Source organism: Hypanus sabinus, chromosome 18, assembly GCF_030144855.1.
Source record: "Hypanus sabinus isolate sHypSab1 chromosome 18, sHypSab1.hap1, whole genome shotgun sequence".
NCBI classification, from domain to species: domain Eukaryota; kingdom Metazoa; phylum Chordata; class Chondrichthyes; order Myliobatiformes; family Dasyatidae; genus Hypanus; species Hypanus sabinus.
In genome coordinates this window covers 36,954,982-36,975,336 of record NC_082723.1, presented here as the reverse complement: position 1 = coordinate 36,975,336, position 20,355 = coordinate 36,954,982, and the positions used below count along the sequence as shown (strand labels likewise).

The 20,355-nt window shown below is 38.9% G+C and overlaps 1 protein-coding gene across 2 annotated transcripts in view; it reads right to left on the bottom strand.

Annotated features, from left to right (window-relative positions):
• The window catches only part of gle1 (GLE1 RNA export mediator), a 53,079-nt gene that overhangs the window by 7,677 nt on the left and 25,047 nt on the right, over positions 1 to 20,355 (bottom strand). For both annotated transcript variants that reach the window (XM_059994122.1, XM_059994120.1), the window contains exons 9-14: positions 19,743 to 19,812; positions 14,152 to 14,294; positions 10,736 to 10,926; positions 7,050 to 7,179; positions 4,315 to 4,419; positions 1,032 to 1,114 (exon numbers count right to left, since the gene is read on the bottom strand). In XM_059994122.1, coding sequence (XP_059850105.1) covers positions 1,032 to 1,114; positions 4,315 to 4,419; positions 7,050 to 7,179; positions 10,736 to 10,926; positions 14,152 to 14,294; positions 19,743 to 19,812 — 722 coding nt within the window. The remainder of the gene's footprint in view (positions 1 to 1,031; positions 1,115 to 4,314; positions 4,420 to 7,049; positions 7,180 to 10,735; positions 10,927 to 14,151; positions 14,295 to 19,742; positions 19,813 to 20,355) is intronic.

Genomic DNA, 20,355 nt, shown 5'->3' with positions numbered 1-20,355 from the left:
GCAACTGATACATGTCATTTCAAAGAGGCATCTGGCAGTCAGTGACAGCATGAGAAGAGCATCTATTTTAGTGGAATATTTAGTATCCACAATGAAGTGTTTTTGACAAGGTGGAAGTGTTAATCAATATCACCCAAGCTCCAGCTACCTCACAATACCCAAGTTGTAATATTTATTACATTGTTTGATGTAGGTCCTCAGAATGCATTCCTGATACTTGAAATAAACAAAGCAAATGACACTCGAGTGTGGGAATGCTTCACTGATGAAAGTGTATGACAACTCTTTGGGAAAGTAAGAGCCTTTGTACATTCATTCTGTCAATACTTACCTGTCACTCAACATTTAAAATTATTAATTACTTCTCGTGGTAAAATTTTGTTGCAGAGTTTTTGAGGAACTGAGCAACAGAAATAGACCATGAAACCATTGTGGTGTTCTGAGAAAATGGCACCTGCAACCGTGGCTGATCTTTTATCAAATGAATGGGAAGTGGGCCACAAGGGGGCAAATCATCCATTCCTGCATCTTTCTCTAATGCAGTTTTTGACAGGTATTACACAAAGTTGCAGCTTCTTCCTTTGCAAGATGACTACTTTAAAAAATGCAGCAAACCATTGTAGATCGTGAAAACGAGTTTAATGCAGCAAGTCATGAACACGAGAGATTCTGCAGATGCAGAAAATCCAGAGCAACTCAGCCTCTATGGAAATGCATAGACAGTTGATGTTTCAGGCCAAAACCCTTCATCAAGATTAGAAATTAAGGGGGAATATGCCCCAATGAATAAACAGTCACGTCCCTTCCTTTTCAGTCTTAATAAAGCGTCTCAGCCTGAAACATCAACTGTTTATTCATTTGCATAGATGCTGCCTGAACTGCTGAGTTCCTCTAGCATTTTGTGTATAATACAGCAAATTCTGTTTTCTTGCTAAATTAAGAAAACAAACTTTAACTGTTCTCCTCATCTTTGTGCATCACATGAAAGGCAAGCTGGTGGTAAACATCCTCAACCATCACTAATCCCCTACCTGGAGAAATATTCATTCATGAGCAGTAGGATCATTTTCCAAAACTGGTTCTGATACTTTAACATCAAAGCACGACCACAGACCTGTTGGGGAAACAAGTAGCAGCATTAGACTACAAGATATTCATGGAAATAATAATAAATAGAGAATACAGCAGGCTAGAATTCAAATAATCCCACTCAAGCCTCCCCAGTAATGCCTCCCTTCGTCATGTAAATTATTACTGCAGATCTTTCTGTAAACATAGGCATCCATTAGTCTTGAGAGACCACAGATTTGCCCCTTGGAAAGTTTCCAGGGCACAGGTTTGGGCTGGGTTGTACGGGAGACTGGCAGTTGCCCCTCTCCATGCTACCAATGCTGTCCAAGGGAAGGGCAAGGGGTCAATACAGCTTGGCACCGGTGTTATCGCAGAACAATGTGTGGTTAAGTGCCTTGCTCAAGGACACAACACACTGCCTTAGCTGAGGCTTGAACTAGCAACCTTCAGATCACGAGACCAACACCTTAACCACTTGGCCACGTGCCAACACTAAACATATTATAAATATAAATAGAAATGCTAAACTCACTGAGCAAAACAAGCAGCATCTGCCCAGAGGGAAACAGAGTTAGTTAGAGCTTTCATCAGATTTGGAAATGCAGTTGCAAGAAAAAGTTTGAGAATCCTTTGCAATTACCTGGTTTTCTGCATTAATTACTCAGAAAATGTGGTCTGATCTTCACCGAAGTCACAACAGTAGACAAACACAATCTGCCTAAACTAACAACACACAGTGTACTTTTCAAGTCTTTATTGAACACATTGCTTAATCATTCACAGCCAAGGCTAGCAAAAGCATGTGAACCCCTTGTATTTAATAACTGGTAGAACCTCCTTTAGCAACAATAACCTCCACCAAACATTTTCTGTACAGCTGATCAGACTTGCACAATGGTGAGAAGGAACTTTAGACCATTCCTCCACACAAAACTGCTTCAGTTCATCAATATTTCTAAGATACCTTGCAGGAACAGCCCTCTTTAGGTCATGCCACAGCATCTCAATTGGGTTAAGGTCTGGACTCTGACTTGGCCATTACAAAACATGATTTTTCTTCTCTTTAAACCATTCTGTTGTTGATTTATTCTTGTGTTTCAGATCTTGTTGCATCATCCAACTTCTATTAACCTTCAGGTGACAGACCGCTACCCTGACATTTTCCTGTAAAATGTCTTGATAACAATTTTGAATTAATTGTTCCCCACAACAACTGCAAGCTGTCCAGACCCTGAGGCAGTAAAGCAGCCCCAAACCATGATGCTCCTTCCACTATGCTTCACTATTGGGATGAGGTTTTGGTGTTGGCGTGCAGTGCCTTTTTTCTTCCAAACATAGCATGTACATTTTTGCCAAAAAGTTAAAACTTTTATCTCATCTGGCCACAGAACATTCTTCCCCGAGTGTTGTGGAACACCCAGGTGATTTTTTGCAAACTTGAGATGTACAGCAATGTTTTTTTAAGAGAGCAATAATTTCCTCCATGGTGTCCTTCCATGAACAGCATTCTTGCTCTGTGTTTTTCTTATAGAGGACACATGAACAGAAACTCTTGTAAGTTCTAGAGATTTCTGTAGGTCTTTTGTAGTTACCCTTGGGTTCCTTTTCACCTCCCTCAGCATTGCACAGTGTGATCTTTACAGGATGCACACTCCTATGGAGAGTAACAAGAGTACTGAATTTCATCCATTTTTAGACAATTTTTCTTACTGTGGAGTGATGAACACTCAGGTCCTTAGAAATGTTTTTGTAGCCTTTTCCAGCTTCATGCATCTCTACAGTTCTTTTAAGGTCCTATGAAAGTTGTTTTGATCAAGGTATGGTGCACATGAACAGATCTTTCTTGAGAACAGCTGGTTCTGTCAGTAATCTGACTTTGTGGCTTTTTTTAAAAATAGGGCTGGGCACTTCTACAACCCACACCTCCAATCTCATCTCATTAATTGGAACACCTGATTCCAAATGGGTTTGGTGGAAGGCATAATGTTCACATTCTTTTTGGAACCAAGACTATGATTGTTTAAATGGTGTACTCAATATTGACAAGTAGTTTAATTGTTTGGATATTATTAGCATAGGCAGATTGTGCTGGTCTCTTATTGTGACTTGTATGAAGATCAGACCACATTTTATGAGAATTTAGTGCATAAAAATAAAATTGCAAAGAGTTCACCAACACTGTCTTGCAACTGTGGTTTGAAAAACATTTTTTTTTGGATGTAGCTATGGAAATGAAAATGGATATGAATAGAGTGAATAGAATCTACGAAAGCACACAAGCAAGAGAGACTGAATGACAAAAGCAGAGACAGTACCAAGAGTAGATTCAAATGCAGAACAGAATTATCCAAAATCACAGGAATCTGTAAATTTATATTTTTCACCATTCTGAAGCTGGTAAAAAAGTTTCACAATGCTGATATATATGAATTGTTTAACTTTGTATTGAAAGGATAATATGCCTAGTCAGAAGTTGTGATGCTGTTTCTTGAGCTCATGTTGAGCTTCATTAGCACAGCACAGATGCAAGGATGCAAGTTGAATACCAGAAGTGAGACAGACAATAAAAGAAGCAAGAAACTGGAAACTTGGGATTATGTATCATGGCTGAAGCAGTCACCAAATTTGTATTTGTTCTCTCCAATTCAGAGACCACTTCATGAGCAAAGAATACTAGAACAGAAGTAGCAGTGGATTAAACAATATTATCAAAGGAAAAATGCTGGAAATCTAAAATAAAAACACAATAGTAGAAATACCCAGCAAGCGAAGCTGGAATTATGGAGACAGAAATAGAGTTAACCTTTCATCCGCTTTTAGATTGTCAAATCTGTTTCTCTGCTTTCTAACCCACCATATCAAGTAGAAATAATTTCTTAATCATTTAAAAACCCTCATGTTTTTGATGCCTTTACTACATCTCTCTTCCATTTTTCCAACTCTAAGATTGCCCCACTTCTGTAACATCTCCACATAACCAAACTTCCTCATCTACAGTATAATTCCATGCACTCTTTCTTAAGCCCTGCTTAATTCTTTCAGTGTGGTATTAAACAAACCTCGCTAAAGTTAAGCACAACTTACTTTGCTTTGTACATACAAAATGCTAGTCAATGAAAACTTTCCAATTCACAAGTAACATTGAAACAAAACGTGATGAGGGTCTATAAATTGTTAACAGTAGTTTTAATAAAAAGTTCAATAACTATCCGATACTTATGTATGATGAAAACACTGTCACACCTCCAAGAAGTCAAAGAGTAGTGTGGCAGTTACATCCGCCAGTGGTTCCATGTTTAACATCTGAGCCAGCCAGTGCCAAGCATGATTCAGGCCATGCGGATGTTCCTAAGCAAAGAAAAAACAATTGATAAATACTATAATTACATGCATGTCAACTGCAATCATGTGTAAGACCGAATAAAATAAACTCACGACTATCTTCTCTAGGAAGAAGATTTAATAGTGGTGTCATACTGGCAATGCACATAGTAAATATCAAGAGAATGGTTTTACTCATGATAGCACACTGCACATATGTACTAAGGCAGAGATGGAGAGTTACACAGAGAAAGGAATAGAATGACATATTGACATAGGTAGAAGAGGTAGGAGAAGGTTTATGACAAACATGCAAATGACCGCCTTCCACGCCATGTTATAGAACAGTTCAAATTTCACTTGGGTGGTACCAATGGAACTACTTTTCAAAAATACTTAAGGAATACTGGAATTTGACATTAAAGCATTTAAGAAAAATGAATTTATCAAAAAAACTACTGTCTTGCCATCCTAAAAACACTAAAATCATTCCAAGTGTTAATTTTTGCTTAAGCAAACCATTTTGTATCCATGTTCATGTATATCATCCCAGCAACTAGTCATTGTCTCCAGTATAGGCAGCCAAGATGACACTAAATTCAATTAAATCATTTATTTAATTAGGAATGTGAGGAGATTTGTAATGTCACCCAAAACATTTGAAAATTTTCAGATGTACTGTAGAAAGTATTCTGATTGGCTGCATCACCATCTGGTATGGGTAGAGGGGCTACTGCACAGGAATGAAGCAAGCTGAGGAGAGTTGTAAAACTAGTCAGCTCCATCATAGGCACAAGCCTCCATAGTATCCAAGACATCTTCAAGGAGTGGTGCCTCAAAAAAGCAACATCCATCATTAGGGATGATGGTGACCCCCATCACCAAGGACATGCTATCATGAAGGAGGTACAGAAGCTTGAAGACACACAAGTCAGCAATTCAAGAACAGCTTCTTTCCCTCTGCATCTGATTTCTGAATGTACATTGAAACCATGAACACTACCTCAATAATATTCTATTTCTGTTTTTGCACTACTTACTATGCATCATTATTGCATTGTACCACTGCCGCAAAGTTAACAAATTTGACAACGTGCCGGTGATATTAAACCTGATTCAGAACAAAATGATCAAAACCTCATGTCACAACTACAGTCGACCTTCACTAATCCGACTACCTGTAATCCAGTTCCTTCGATAATCCGCCACTGATTTCAAATTTTCCGCACAACTGTGATTTCAAATTTCCTGGGTCACCATACCAACTGCTGTGTATTGTTTGGTTGCGCTAGGTCTGTTCACGTGCTGGCGCACTCTTGTAAGCACAGACAGGCGATTCCTGCTTGTTTTCCTGCATTTACTAATATCATTTGCGTGAGGTGCGGCTGCCCGGCACCTGCCTGTCTCACCCGCCGGCAGCAGGGGAGCTGGCAAGCACTGGGTCGGTCTGCCTTCTTGCCCGCCTGCCAGCAGTCACACGCTGCCTCTGGTGTCACCTAGCCAGCACTCCTTTCTCTTTTGCCTATGACCTCTGATCAGACGTGGCGACCCAGTGAACTTAAGCATATTACTAAGCGGAGGAAAAGAAACTAACTAGGATACCCTCAGTAACTGCGAATGAAGAGGGAAGAGCCCAGCGCCAAATCCACGGACACCTGGCGGACACGTGAAATGTGGCCTATAGAAGACCTCCTTTCTCCAACTTCTGCTTCTGCTCACCCAGATGTGCTGCACCAACATCAACAGTTTTTGAAGAAACTGTTGTGCCAGTTTCAGCACCAGTTCCTGATGCTTCACTCGTTTTTCAAGATGAAGATGTTTATGATCCTGACAACCCCACACTTGCAAACATGTAACTTTGCCTGAAGGTATATTAAACATCTCACTTTATAAGTGGAAGTGCTCAACTGTTCTGCATAAGTTAATTCCTGAGCATTTACCTGTATCCTTTACTTTATCTGTGCCTGTACAGTATATTACTTCATTAAAATTTCACTTGCTACTCATTCAATATTTCTGTTTCATTATTATTTATCTTGTACTGATTTACACGGTATTTTAAAGGTATGATGAGACGGTTAGCTATTGCTTAATGTGATCCTTCTGTAATTTGGCATTTTCACTAATCCGGCACTCCGCAGGTCCCAATGATGCAGGATTAGTGAAGATTGACCTGTAACAGGAATAACAGAATGGAACATTTTCTTTAGAATGAAGAGAGAGAGAAAAAACTTATTAATTGAATTAACAGAATTAAGTTTCGGCTCACTGAACAAAAAGACTTATTACAATTTCATCAGCTTAATGCCACCCATTTCCAGCACATTTGGCATGAACTCATTCACAGCATTACTGAACTTAATTACAACAAAGGTGGCTTGAATTTAAATTAACTACATTATTTTTCTCCAATGTTTCTAAGTGTTTATGATTATCAAACATTTGCAAGCTGAAAAGGCGTTAAGGAAACTTGACAAGAGGCCCCCATGTTAATACCAACAATGCAGTTGTAGAAACACAATTGTAAAAAAGGTTAGTACAACAATATACAACCTGGGTCAAATGCAATTTGAACCAATACTCATAAGGATTTCATTCAGATTTGGATAAATTAACCAGTATTTTCAAAAGTACCACCATAATATTTGGTTACTTACTCCTTGCTTTGTTCCATAGGGCCATCTGGACAGTATGATGGCTGCATACAGGCGAACCATTCCAGACATCCGTTTTAGAAAGTTGTCCTGCTGCTCAACGCAATTTTCTTGCACTCTGTAGCCCAATAACCTATTAGTAGAGATAAAAGGATTAGACTTTAAAATCTTGCTTTTCCCTCTTGCTGAATATTTATTTTACTGATTTACCTCACTTTCAGAGAAATTAATTTGACTCCTTAAACTCATACTTACAATTAAAGGGAATTTAATAGAAAAACAAGGAGGTTGTGTTACCTGAACTGTTTCACTCTCCACAAATACTATCTGAACTACTTTACTTTTGTTGTCACCAAACAATTGATACTAGAGTATACAATCATCACAGCACTATTTGATTCTGTGCTTCGCGCTCCCTGAAGTACAAATCGAAGAAAATATAATAAAAATTTTAATTATAAATCATAATTAGAAAATAGAAAAAGGAAAGTAGGGTAGTGCAAGTCAGGTCCAGATATTTGGAAGGTACGGCCCAGATCCAGGTCAGCATCCATTCAGCAGTCTTATCACAGTTGGAATGAAGCTGTTCCCAAATCTGGCCATACGAATCTTCAAGCTCCTGAACCTTCTCCTAGAGGGAAGAGGGACAAAAAGTGTGTTGGCTGGGTGGGTCGTGCCCTTGATTATCCTGGCAGCACTGCTCCGACAGCATGCGGTGTAAAGTGAGTCTAAGGATGGAAGGTTGGGTATTCCTCAAATTTTGCCACATATTATACTTCCAGTATACCTGTATTTGCTTTGGTGCTGATAGAAACAGCATCTCATAGATGATCTGAAAATAATCACTTAGTCTAGTAATAGAATGATGAATTTATTTCAAACTAAACCATGAAAATATATTGAAATTAAATACATCTACTTTTATTGAACATGGGAACAACAGGTAATTCAATCCCTTAGTCCTTTCTTGCCATTTAATTAGATATGAATGATTTGATCAGAAATTTGCTTTCACAAAGCAAACAGACTGAATGAGTTAGAAGTATCTGAATATTGGAAGATCTGTATTACAATCTCAGCAGAGACCAAAAGGTTGTTAAATGGAAACAAAGAGTCTGCAGACGCCAAAATATTTTCCAAATAAACAAACTGCTGAGTAACTCAACAAATCAGAGGAAAATTAGACCATCCATTTCCTTCCAGTGATGCTGCCCAATCCATTGAGTTCTTCCAACAGTGCTTTTTTAAGCAAAGGATAGTCAAAGATTACAAACAGAAACCAAAAATGCAATTAGCATATGGGCTATGTTATAAATGGAACAAAAAAAAATTGCATTTTCACGAATTGTTCATTCACAGAGTGGGTGAAGGTGAAGATAAAACCAAACTGCCAATTTCACTACAATCAAGTTTAGTACTCTCATCTCTGAAAATCAATAGTTTCAGTCGTTCAGCAAAAGATTAAGCCTTTTTGCTAATCAAGTAGGTACGTACACTCATACTTTTCATTCCTCCAACATTTCTTTCCACTCCTTCCACGTTCTACAACAGTGCCCTAGCGACAATATTAAGTGGCCAATTAAACTGCCCAACTCTACATCTTTGCAATGTGGGAGGTAACTGGAACAACCAGAGGATCCCTATAAGCACACAGAGAACAAGCAAGCCACACACAGTCTGCACCAGAGATCAAAACTGAACCAAGGTTACTGGAACTCTGAAGCAGCAGTTCTATCAGCTGTGCAAATGTGTTACCCAGAACATGTTTTTCAAAAAAAAACATACTGAGGGATCCATGCTCCAAATTGTTTCCCCTTTTACAGCAGTTAGCCTATAATTTCTGTGTGTCTGGATTAACTGTCAATTTAGGTCAATATATTTGCAAGGAAATTCAACCTAGGAAGAAGAGAATTCAGAAGAAATGAACTGAACAACATTATGGTGGACTGCACACCGAGATGCAGTGATTTCATTCCTTTCCAAATAACTGTTTCGTAATGTCACTCTAATCCCAGGTCAAGGGGCAGCATTTGAGAGAGAAATACAGAGCAGAGAATGGAGAATGGCATCAATCTTAATTTAAATTATATCAGCACTGTACCAATACATCTCCACAGCAGTAACATTTTTACGATAAGAATTGTAATTTTTATTGTATATTTCCATAATTTACCAAAGCTATTTAATTTGATTTTTTTTGGAACCTATAATTTTTCCCTCTTTATGGTTCTCCAAGAATCACAGATTATAGATTCAAGTACATTGATTATCAAAGAATGTATCAATTATATAACCTTGAGATTTGTCTGCTGACAGGCAGCCACAAAGTGAGAAACTCAAAAAAACCGAATTTAAAAAAAGATCAACACCCAATGCGCACAGGAAGAAAAAAAAACACAAATCATGTGAACAACAGAATGAGCAGCACAGCATTTTGAACCAAATTGGGTCCTTAGATCCAAATCCCCGAAGCAGACCAGAGTCGGGCTGAAACCTCTGTCTCGGTTCATATAAGCGAGGCAAATTGCCGCAAAGCGCACAGCCGCAAAGCGCACAGACACAAAGCACAGCAGCCAGGGCAGTCTCACAGCCTCACAAAGAGAGGAATGAACATTGTGGGACAGTGAGCAAAATTGGCCCAACTCTCACCAGTCCTGACACACTGCCTTTCCAGTCTATCTGGGCTGGTGGTTAAATTGTCCAACAGCAGATCGCACCTCGCATTAGGACCTGGGCCCTGTCACAGTGAAACTGCTTGAGGTCTAGATCATGGCGTCAAGCCCAAAGCTGTTCTCAAACTCTCCAAATTGGTTTAACATTCAGAGCTATCCAACCTCGCACTCCAGTTAGTTGGACGGGCATCCAAACTCTTCTGCCTCGACGACTCCTCTCCAACTCCATCTGTGTTAATTTTGCAATGCAACAGCATAGCTCAGACCTCAAATTTGCTTCGCCTTCACTCGCCTCTTCATTGCTTATTGTGATAGTTTATCACAATGTACTTCAGAAAAGACGTTATCAATAATGTTTTTGGTCGAAGTTCTTCCCTTTCGAACTACCGGAAGGCTGTCACCTGCCTTCAGTACCGCCATCTTAAACCAGAATTTATGCCATTGCATTCTTCAGTGGAGTAAAGGAATTTGCATCATAGTACTGTGACATAACCAAAATGAGGTGTCCTTTGAAACTCGACCCACCCCCAGCTTAAACCTACTTCCAGTATGTTACATTTCCATCAGGGTGGCAGAGAATTAATCTATCTAACTTGTATATGCTTCCCATATTTTTTAAAACATCTTTATCAGTCACTCCTCAGAGAAAACAAATTAAGTTTGTCTAACTCTCCTTATAGGTAATAAATTTCAATCCAGGCAACATCCTGATGAACCTCTTCTGCACCTTTCTGTGTGACAACCAGAAACAGACACAATACTCCAAACGTGGCCTAACCAAAGTTCTACACAGCTGAAACAGATTCTTGACTTTTAAAAAATTATAATATATTAAATATGCTTTTACAAAGTAAAAAGTTCAACACAGAAAGGGATTCGGAAGAGAAGAAGTCAGACAGCTACAAACAAACTTGAAGTTCCAGAACAGCCGTTGCTAATAACCATCTGGTAGACAGCAGAAATCAGATCAGTTATGCTTGCAATTTTGTGGGCATATTGTTGTTTTGGGACTTCTACCTTTGGTATTCTTCCTTTGGTAACCCATCTTTCCACGAAGGAAAAAACGGGACTGCATAGGGACACTTTCGGTGCAAGTGGGCCAAGAAAAGATCGCCAACCTTCGGGTGAAACTCCCAGATCCCTGAAGCAACCACTGCTATTGGAAATGCAGCTTCATGGTGAGATGCAACCTCCTCCTCCCCTTGTTTCTGCAAATAAGAAAAAAGGCAATATTAAAATTAGAGCAGACATTGTACTTGTGTCTTTCTAATTAAAAACGATAATGACTTATATCTGGCTCAAACAGCACAAAAAATTTCAGACACTTCTTTTTGCAATAGACCACAAAATGAATTCATGCACTGTATTTATAATAGAAGGCAAAGAACTTGCCTAATGTATATTGAATGTAATGCTGAAGAAGATAGCTGAAGAAAATGCGAAAAGAACCTTCCAAACATAAAGGGAATTTAGTTACAACAGTACTTGAATACAGACATCCCACCTCTCCCTGAAGTTTCTGGAGTCTCCCGCATATTGATATTCGCTCCCTGATGCCCACAAATTATATACAATATCCCAGAAATTGAATTTTTGGGGAAGGGGAGCACACTGATCGGTCTCTCTTCGTGCTAAGTAGACATCGATTTTCTCTGTGGGCGGGCTTTAGTCAACCTCCCCCCCCCCCTTCATTGTCCATCAGTTCAGTTTAGTGTCCTGCAGCGCCATGGCAGAGTGTTCCAAAAAAAGAAAATATAAAACGTACTTCACCCCAGACTACACTAAAGTGTACAGCTGCCTGATAGGGGTCACTGTGTTGCTTGCTGCACTGTTTGCAACAGTGACTTTTCTTTTGCCCATGGTGGGTTAAATGACTGTAAAAGACATGTTGAGGTGAGTTTAATGGGTGTCATTCGTTCATTAGCATAGCTAACATTATTTGAACTAGCTGGCTAGCTGCTAAGGAGCTACTCTATTGATATCCTACATGATGAGGCCTGTAGACTTGATTAAAGTTGTAATAGAATAAAAAAAGATTCTGTGATAATATAATATAATGTAAGCACATATTTTAATGTCACATTTTCTGCATATACCCAACTTGGTTTACAGATTAGACAGAAATCACTAAACAAAGTATTACATACACCTTTGGAGGTTGACTGGGGGTTGGGGGGATATGGGGTTGCGGGAGACGGGTGCTTCCTCCCTATTAAGAGTTTTTGCAAGGTGGGATGTCTGTGAATAGAACACAAAACACACTCAGTGACCTGTACCTAATAAAGTAGCCACTGAGTGTATGTCCATGGCCTGCTGCTGCTGTAGCCCATCCACTTCAAGGTTCCACATATGCATTCTGAGATGCTCTTCTGCACAACACTGTTGTAACACATGGTTATTTAAGTTACTGTCGCCTTTGTGTCAGCATGAACCAGTCTGGCCATTCTCCTCTGACTTCCCTCATTAACAAGGCGTTTTCATCCAGGCCATCCCTGGATATTCTGTTTCTCACACCAATCCCTGTAAACTCTAGAGATTGTTGTGCATGAAAATCCCAGGAGATCAGCATTTTCTGAGATACTGAAACCACCCCGGATCGCACCAACAGTCATTCCATGGTCAAAGTCACTTTTCTTCTCCCATTCTGATATTTGATCTGAACACCAACTGAACCTCTTTTAAGCACTGAGCTGCTGCCACAATATCAATAAGATGTGCCTGTGTGCCTAATAAAGTGGTCACTTAATGTACATGGCTATAAAGAAAAATAAGAGGCAAGTAGGACTGATTGGATAGAATTAGCTTTGACCTTCCCTTCTGAGCTGCATTACAATAAATATGGTGGAATGCATGGTAACATTTGATCTTGTCTGTAGCACCTAATTTAAGTAATTCTTTCACCACCTCTGAAAATTTCATATGCAAAGAACAACTTCATATTATGTAGTTACCTCGGCAATTATGCCTTCCATTTTGCAGATTACATGTTTCTCAAAAATAACAAACAAAAGGGACATTAAATTTTGGCTATAAAGGATAAGAAATAAATGTTGGAAAGGACGACAGAACTTCAAGGCTTGAGAAATAAAGCCTATTGACAACTGGAAGTAATAATATCTGTCCATAATCTAAATTAATGGCCAAAAGTTAATTTTAAGTTAATAAAAAGTTAATGAATGAAAGGGAGGAAATATGGTAAAGGTATGTTCATTCCTACAGAACAAAAAGGTTTCTAGTTGTCACTAATCACACTTTTGATTATTCACTTATTTACTCATTACAGGCAATCACCGGGTTACGAATGAGTTCCATTCCTGAGTCCGTCTTTAAGTCGGATTTGTACTTAAGTCCGAACAAGTACATCGGGTATTATTTAGCGTCAATTAGAAAAACGTTTGTCTTAGCATATAGTATATATTTTACCTTTCTATGCATATAAAACTTAAAAACATATGTATTCCAATATTTAAACCAATGCGTTGCTTAATAATAATTGTAGCTTTCATCGGGGTAGGGCCTTTCACATGCTCCATTATTCTCAATTTATCCTTTAAAATTGTTCCGATTGTTGACCGACTGTAGCCTAATGCTTTTCCAATGACCGATGACGTTTCACCTCTTCCCAAATGCTTTATTAGTTCCACTTTATTTTCAATCGTGATCGCTTCCCATCAACGGAACAGAAACACTGCAGGCAGCAAGTCCCAATTTCCACTGGGTCCTAAGGACCACTGTACTTAATTCCCTGGGTCCTGAAGTCCACCACACTGAGACAGGTTAAATGGGACATTTAATGGGCTGTGCTGGGTTTGGGTATTTGATCCTCCTCAATTCCTCAATATTCCACGTGGGAATTTAAACTGGAGGTGGCAGTGTTTTTTTTTCCCCCGAGGTCGAGTTGCGAGCTCAACATCAACCCAGCGCGCTTGGGAGTGGTCTGTCACTGGATCGAACTCGGGGTCCTCCGTTCTCCAGCCTGGCGCTGATCTCACTACGCCACCAGCCGACAGGAAAAGGTGGGGGGGAGGGGTGAATCTTGCTAAGAAAAATTTAAGCCATATACAAAGTTACACACTCAACACAGTGTCAACGGCAATGACTTAAAATGGCGGACGGCGTTCTCCTTCCTCGGTTCGTAAGTACGAGTTGTTCATAAGTCGGACGTTCGTAACTCAGAGACTACCTGTACTATGAGAAGCTTTACTGTAAATATGTAAATTAGCTGTTATAATTCACCTAAATATAATCTATATATTTAATTGATAGGGCAGTCCTTTAGGATGTCAAGATCATGCAGAGTGCCACAAGAATGCAAACGTTTCTTTCTTTTATTGATGGCAGGCACAAATTTATTTTATATAATGCATATTATAGAAGATCCTTGGGTTGACATTGCAAATTCATATCACAGGCAGTAATTTATAAATGCTCACCACAAACTTTTCTGCCAGCTTGTAATAAACGAAGTCCTGACCTTGCGGGTGATGAGCAATTGACACCAACTTACCACCCGAGGATATTTGCTTGCCTAAGAGAAGGTTATTGATCTTGTCAAAGATTTCACGCAGATGAGACCCTAGGCAGTGAGGAGAGGAGGGGCACAAAAGAAAATAGAAAATTAGTTTGACACTTATTTTGATATTTCAGGCAAAAAGAGAACCAACATTTGTGCAGTATTTTCAGAAATGTATTTCAACAGAAAAGAATACACCAAAAGGTTACCTTTTACCTTTACATACATACACACTATATGTATGAAGGTCACAGATGCACACTCATTGCACGAGATAAATAGGTGAAGGACACTTGTTCACCTAATCCATCAATGCTTCCTCATCATCCCCTCAATGAATTGTTTAAATTACCCCAGTTTGCACTTCTGGTACTTTACGAGTGTAAGAGGCTATACTTTATGAGGAGTTTGAAGAGATTTCGCATGTCAACAAATACACTCAAAAACTTCTATAGTTGTACCGTGGAGAGCATTCTGACAGGCTGCCTGTCTGGTATGGACCAGGACCGAAAGAACTGCAGAAGGTTGTAAATCTAGTCAGTTCCATCTTGGATACTAGCCTACGAAGTACCCAAGACAACTTTAGAGAGCGGTGTCTTAGAAAGGCAATGTCCATTATTAAAGACTCCAGCACCCAGGGCACGCCCTTTTCTCACGGTTACCATCGGGTAGGAGGTACAGAAGCCTGAAGGCACACACTCAGCGATTCAGGAACAGCTTCTTCCCCTCTCCCATCCAATTCCTCAATGGACATTCAAGCTTTGGACACTACCTCACTGTTTTTGAAATATACGTAATTTTTTGGTGTTCACCTGGTGCATCAACACCAGCTCCATAGCAAAGAAAGCCCAGCACCATCTCTACTTTCTGCGAAGGCTGAGCAAAGTCCATCTCCCACCCCTCATCCTCATCACATTCTACAGAGGTTGTATTGAGAGCGTCCTGAGCGGCTGCATCACTGACTGTTTCGGAAACTGCACCGTCTCGGATCACAAGACCCTGCAGCGGATAGTGAGGTCAGCTGAGAAGATCATCGAGGTCTCTCTTCCCGCCATTAGATATTTACACTACATGCTGCATCTGCAAAGGAAACAGCATTATGAAGGACCCCACGCACTCCTCATACAAACTCTTCTCCCTCCTGCCGTCTGGGAAAAGGCTCTGAAGCATTTGGGCTCTCACGACCAGACTACGTAACAGTTTCTTCCCCCAAGCTATCAGACTCAATACCCAGAGTCTGGACTGACACCAACTTACTGCCCTCTACTGTGCCTATTGTCTTGTTTATTATTTATTGTAATGACTGCACTGTTTTGTACACTTTATGCAGTCCTGGGTAGGTCTGTAGTCTAGTGTAGTCTTTTTCTGTGTTGTTTTTACATAGTTCAGTGTAGCTTTTGTATTGTTTCATGTAGCACCATGGTTCTGAAAAACATTTTCTCGTTTTTACTGTGTACTGTACAAGCAGTTAAGTTCGAAATGACAAAAAAAAGTGACTTGACTAATTGATTTACTTGTTTATTTATTATTGATTCATTTTATTTTTTTCTCTCTCTCTCTCTCTGTTAGATTATGTATTGTACTGAACTGCTGCTGCTAAGTTAACAAATTTCACGTCACTTGCCGGTGATAATAAACCTGATTCTGATTCCTCTTGCCCTGATTTCCACAAATTAATCTCAAAATCTATAAAGTAGGAGTCTGAAGCTGCATCTGCAAGGTAGTACTTACATGGACCTCTGCAGAAAAACTTAATGACTACGGCAACGGGTGGAGGTATAAATTACAGAGCAAAGCAGACTCCACAGAATAGAAATGGCTTAAAAGTAGAAAGTAAACAACAGTAATAAAAACTCACTAGCTGGAAAAATATTAAAAGACAGATTTACATTTAAGTAGCCCCTTGCATATCTTCAGGATGTCCTGAAACAGATGAGAGCCAATTTTTAAATTGCAGTCACCATTGAAACTCAAACTTGGCAGCCTTTCCTACACAGAAACATCCTACATCTCGCAATGTGATAAACAATGATAAACAATAGTTTCAACGTTTTCACTTAAGGATAAATATTAACAAGGACAGAGGAAAACAACCCTGTTTACAAAACAGTTATACAGTCAGGGCATAAAAACAGGCCATTTGGTCCACCATATGCATTCTGACCCGTAGGCACCAATTGACATCTAAACAATAAGTGAAAAGCATATTGACCTTCAATTAAACATTTTGAACATTGAACATAGAAAACCTACAGCACAATACAGGCCTTTCAGCCCACAATGCTAATCCGAATATATACTTACTTTAGAAATTACTTAGGGTTACCCATAGCCCTCTATTTTATTTAAGGGACAGGGTATCAAATGTTTGAATATAGAAAGCAGGACAAATAATTAGATTTCTGCATGAGCTTCCACTTCAAATTTCCATTTCTCTGTTGATGGTCTTAATCATGACATGCATTTCTATGAGAGCAAAACAGCTTCTCGCCTCTTATTCATTCATATGAGAACCAAGAAATAAGTATTAGCAAGCACCAGAGCCAAATCTATACTGCTCTCATATCAGATATACACTGTCAGTTTTGACATAATGAGTAGCATTCTTATGAATCAAAAAGTCCTATGTTATAGTCCCATTCCAGTACTCAAGCACATAATCCAGGTGCATAGCCTTGCTCTGATACTGCAGTATTAGGGAGTCTTTTGGATGAAATGTTAAATCCTACCCATATAAACAATCCAAGATCGACACAAAAGATCCCTTGACGTGATATAAAAATTAACTAACTATTCTTCCCAGCATTTATCTGGCCCTTATCACATTGCTATTTATAGGGTAACACTCACAAATGAATACAAATCAGTGCACTTCAAAACAAAAATAGTTTACTGACTAGTAAACATTTTAGGGTACAATACAGTATTGTGAGATTGCGAAAGTAAAATGTTAAAATCAGGTGTGGGAACCTCACCCCAACAACCACAGATTACATTTTATGTTAAGTGACCTGATTGCACAGAACCAACGATCTAAACCCCAGGTCGAAAAGAAAACAACTGAAAATTGAAGAGATCTCTGCAATCCAATATTTCTCACTGGCTTGAGAGTATTAACCATTCTTAGTTTTGGATCTGCTTTCTTCTTTGGTCTCTTGTACCACTAAACTAATATTTGAAGATGTGATATTTATACAGCAACCAAGACAATTCAGATACAGCCTGCTATTTCACATGGAAAATACTCATCTTAATTCTTGTGGCCATTGTGTAGGGCAAGTTTCCAGAAGCAGCAAAGGGCTACATTATTGGGCAATCTATTTCAGTGATGCTAACTGAGAGATACACTTTGCCCAGGATACAAGAATTTTCAAAATAGCACCAATTCCAAACAAGGCAGCAAATGGGACCTCAAATTAACATTTCATTGAATAAACATTGAATAGGATTTGATATTGGTACATTTATCTCCAAATTTTAGAATTGCCTATATATCAACATCCATAACAGCAGCATCACATCAATAATGGACAATAATGACAGCAGTAAATGCTGGATTTGTCAGCCAATCTGCACCCTCAATTAAGTTAAGAAACAAAACACAGCTACTTCCGGCCAGTGCACCTGTACAGAAAATCACTGGTTAATTCTGCCCTCCAGTAGTAAATCAATACTATGGATGGTGGAGATGTTAAAAGTGGAATGGTACAAGTTCTGAACAGGTCTGGCAGCTTCTGCAAAAGAAATAAAATCAACATGCCAGTGCCAAACCACTACTCATATTTGCTCGGACAGCATAGACCTGTGCTGCTATGATTTCTCTCTCCTCCAGGCCCATCTTTTATTCTTGCACATGCTCCCATCACCAATTTTATTTGCCTTGCACCAATAAACCCCTTCTTAAAAAAAATCCTTGCACCTTACACTTTACCACAAATGAACCCTCCTGTTCCACACATTATCATGCCACTTTCTTTCTTTAGTACTTGGTTGAAAGGTGTTGCTGCAGTTAAGCCAATTTTTTTTTAAAAGCAAAATATTGAGGACCAGGTCACTGCAGGCACAACATGGAATTATTTATCACTGTTTTACCTGCCAGGGCATGAGAATCACCTTCTCAAACAGACTGCATTCACAGGAAAGACTGCATTTGTTACTGGGCAGGGATATCATGGTGGCATGCTATTTGAAGGGAATTTGCAGAAGATTATCTTTCTTGGTTGCAGAGAGGGTGTTGGCAGTTACCTGAGTGAATCACTACAGTACATCTTGTACACAAATATAACAGGTACCATCTATGTGAGAAGGCATGCATTGGCTCCACTTAATTCACTGATTAAAAAAAAATTAAAACTACAGTAAAGCAGAAATCATTGCTCCACTTCTAAGAACTGTATACGATAAGAAGCATAGATAGTAGACAGCCAGAGTTATTTTCCCAGGGCAGAAGTAGCTAACATGGAGCATAACTTTATAGAGATTGAAGTATGGGGATGATGTCAGAGGTAAGTTACATCAGAGTGATGTGTGAGTGAAATGCTCTGCCATACATTAGAGACAGTTAAGAGATTCTTAGGTAGATGGATGAAAGAAAAATGGAGGGCTATGTGGAAGGGAAAGGTTAGATCTTAAAGTAGGTCAATAGGTCAGTACAACATTGTGGGCCAAAGGGCCTGTATTCTGCTATACTGTTCTGTTCTAACTGTTTGAGTTCCTGGATGATGAGATTGAAAGAGTTAGGAGAGGTTCAGTGATAGCTTTAAATTACAAGGAGCTTTAAGTTCAAAGTTCAAGATTCAAATCTTCATTTATTATCAAAGTATACAACTCTGAAATTCTTCTTCTCTGGATAGACATGAAACCAAGAAAGAAAAGAAAGGCAGCACGATCATCCACCCCCAAAATCCCTCCACCTACACAAAAAACAAATGAAAATGGAACAAGCACATCAAACCCCAAATCCCTCTTGCCGCACAAAGACAAAACACAAGAAATAACAGGTGAAAAACACAGAATATAAAAAAAACTAGAACTGAAAAATAGTCCATAGTCCAAATCCACATCCAAAACACAGAAAACCTGGGGAGCATTTTCCGGGCACAGCGGCAGAGTTTTGCACTTGTTTTCCCTCTTCCCCAGTTCTGATCAACTTAGTGCAAAACATTAACTCACCACAGATGCTGCTTCTCCTGTTTTTTAATTTCAGTTTCTGGCATCACTGTATACCCACATCTTCCCCATCCAACCATCTATGACAGTAATAAAATATTCCGAGTATAATGCAGTTTTCTGGAACCACACTCCACAAAGATTCATAAGCTTCAGTACAGATGGGAAAAGCAAGAGGAGGAAAATTCCAAAAACATCAGATAATTAGTAATAGACAATGAGACCAAAATTTATATATGGAGAAGAATATGGCAGGAGAAATTAAAGAAAGGGGCTAATTATTTAAATTATGACATTATTAAATTAAATAGAGAGAAAAAAATTACTTATTATTAAATTTACCTGCAATGGAAGAAATCTGACCAACAGGAATGGTTGCTGTCTTCTGAAGATCCATTTTAATCTTCTTAACCTACAAGTGTATAATTTAGGAAATTATAACTAAAATGATAAGGATTATGTAGCGTTGCCTTCATATGCTTATTCCCCAATTAAGACTTCTTTATTACATTTATTTTTAAGGATGCGATTGCACTGGCAAGACTAAAATTTATTACCCAAACTCTCACTACACTTGTAAATGTACAGTAAGCCAACTTCTTGAATCTTCTTCAAATGGATTTCACGATCTGGTTGGGTGGGGAGTTTCATTATTGAGAAGCAACAATAATGAAGGAATTACCATACATTTCTCAGTCAGGATGGCTTGTGATATAGATGGGACCCTACAATTGATGTACTCCCATGAGCCTGCTGCCATTTTTCCTAATGAATCAGATTTGTTATCACTGACTCATATGACGTGAAATGTATTGTTCATCAGCAGTACAGCGCAAGGATGTAAAACTACCATAGGAAATATAAAAAATGAATAATGTAATAAGGAATACAGTTACTGCTCATAAACCATTCAGAAATCTGATGGTGGAAAGGAAAAGGCTGTTCCTGAATCAGT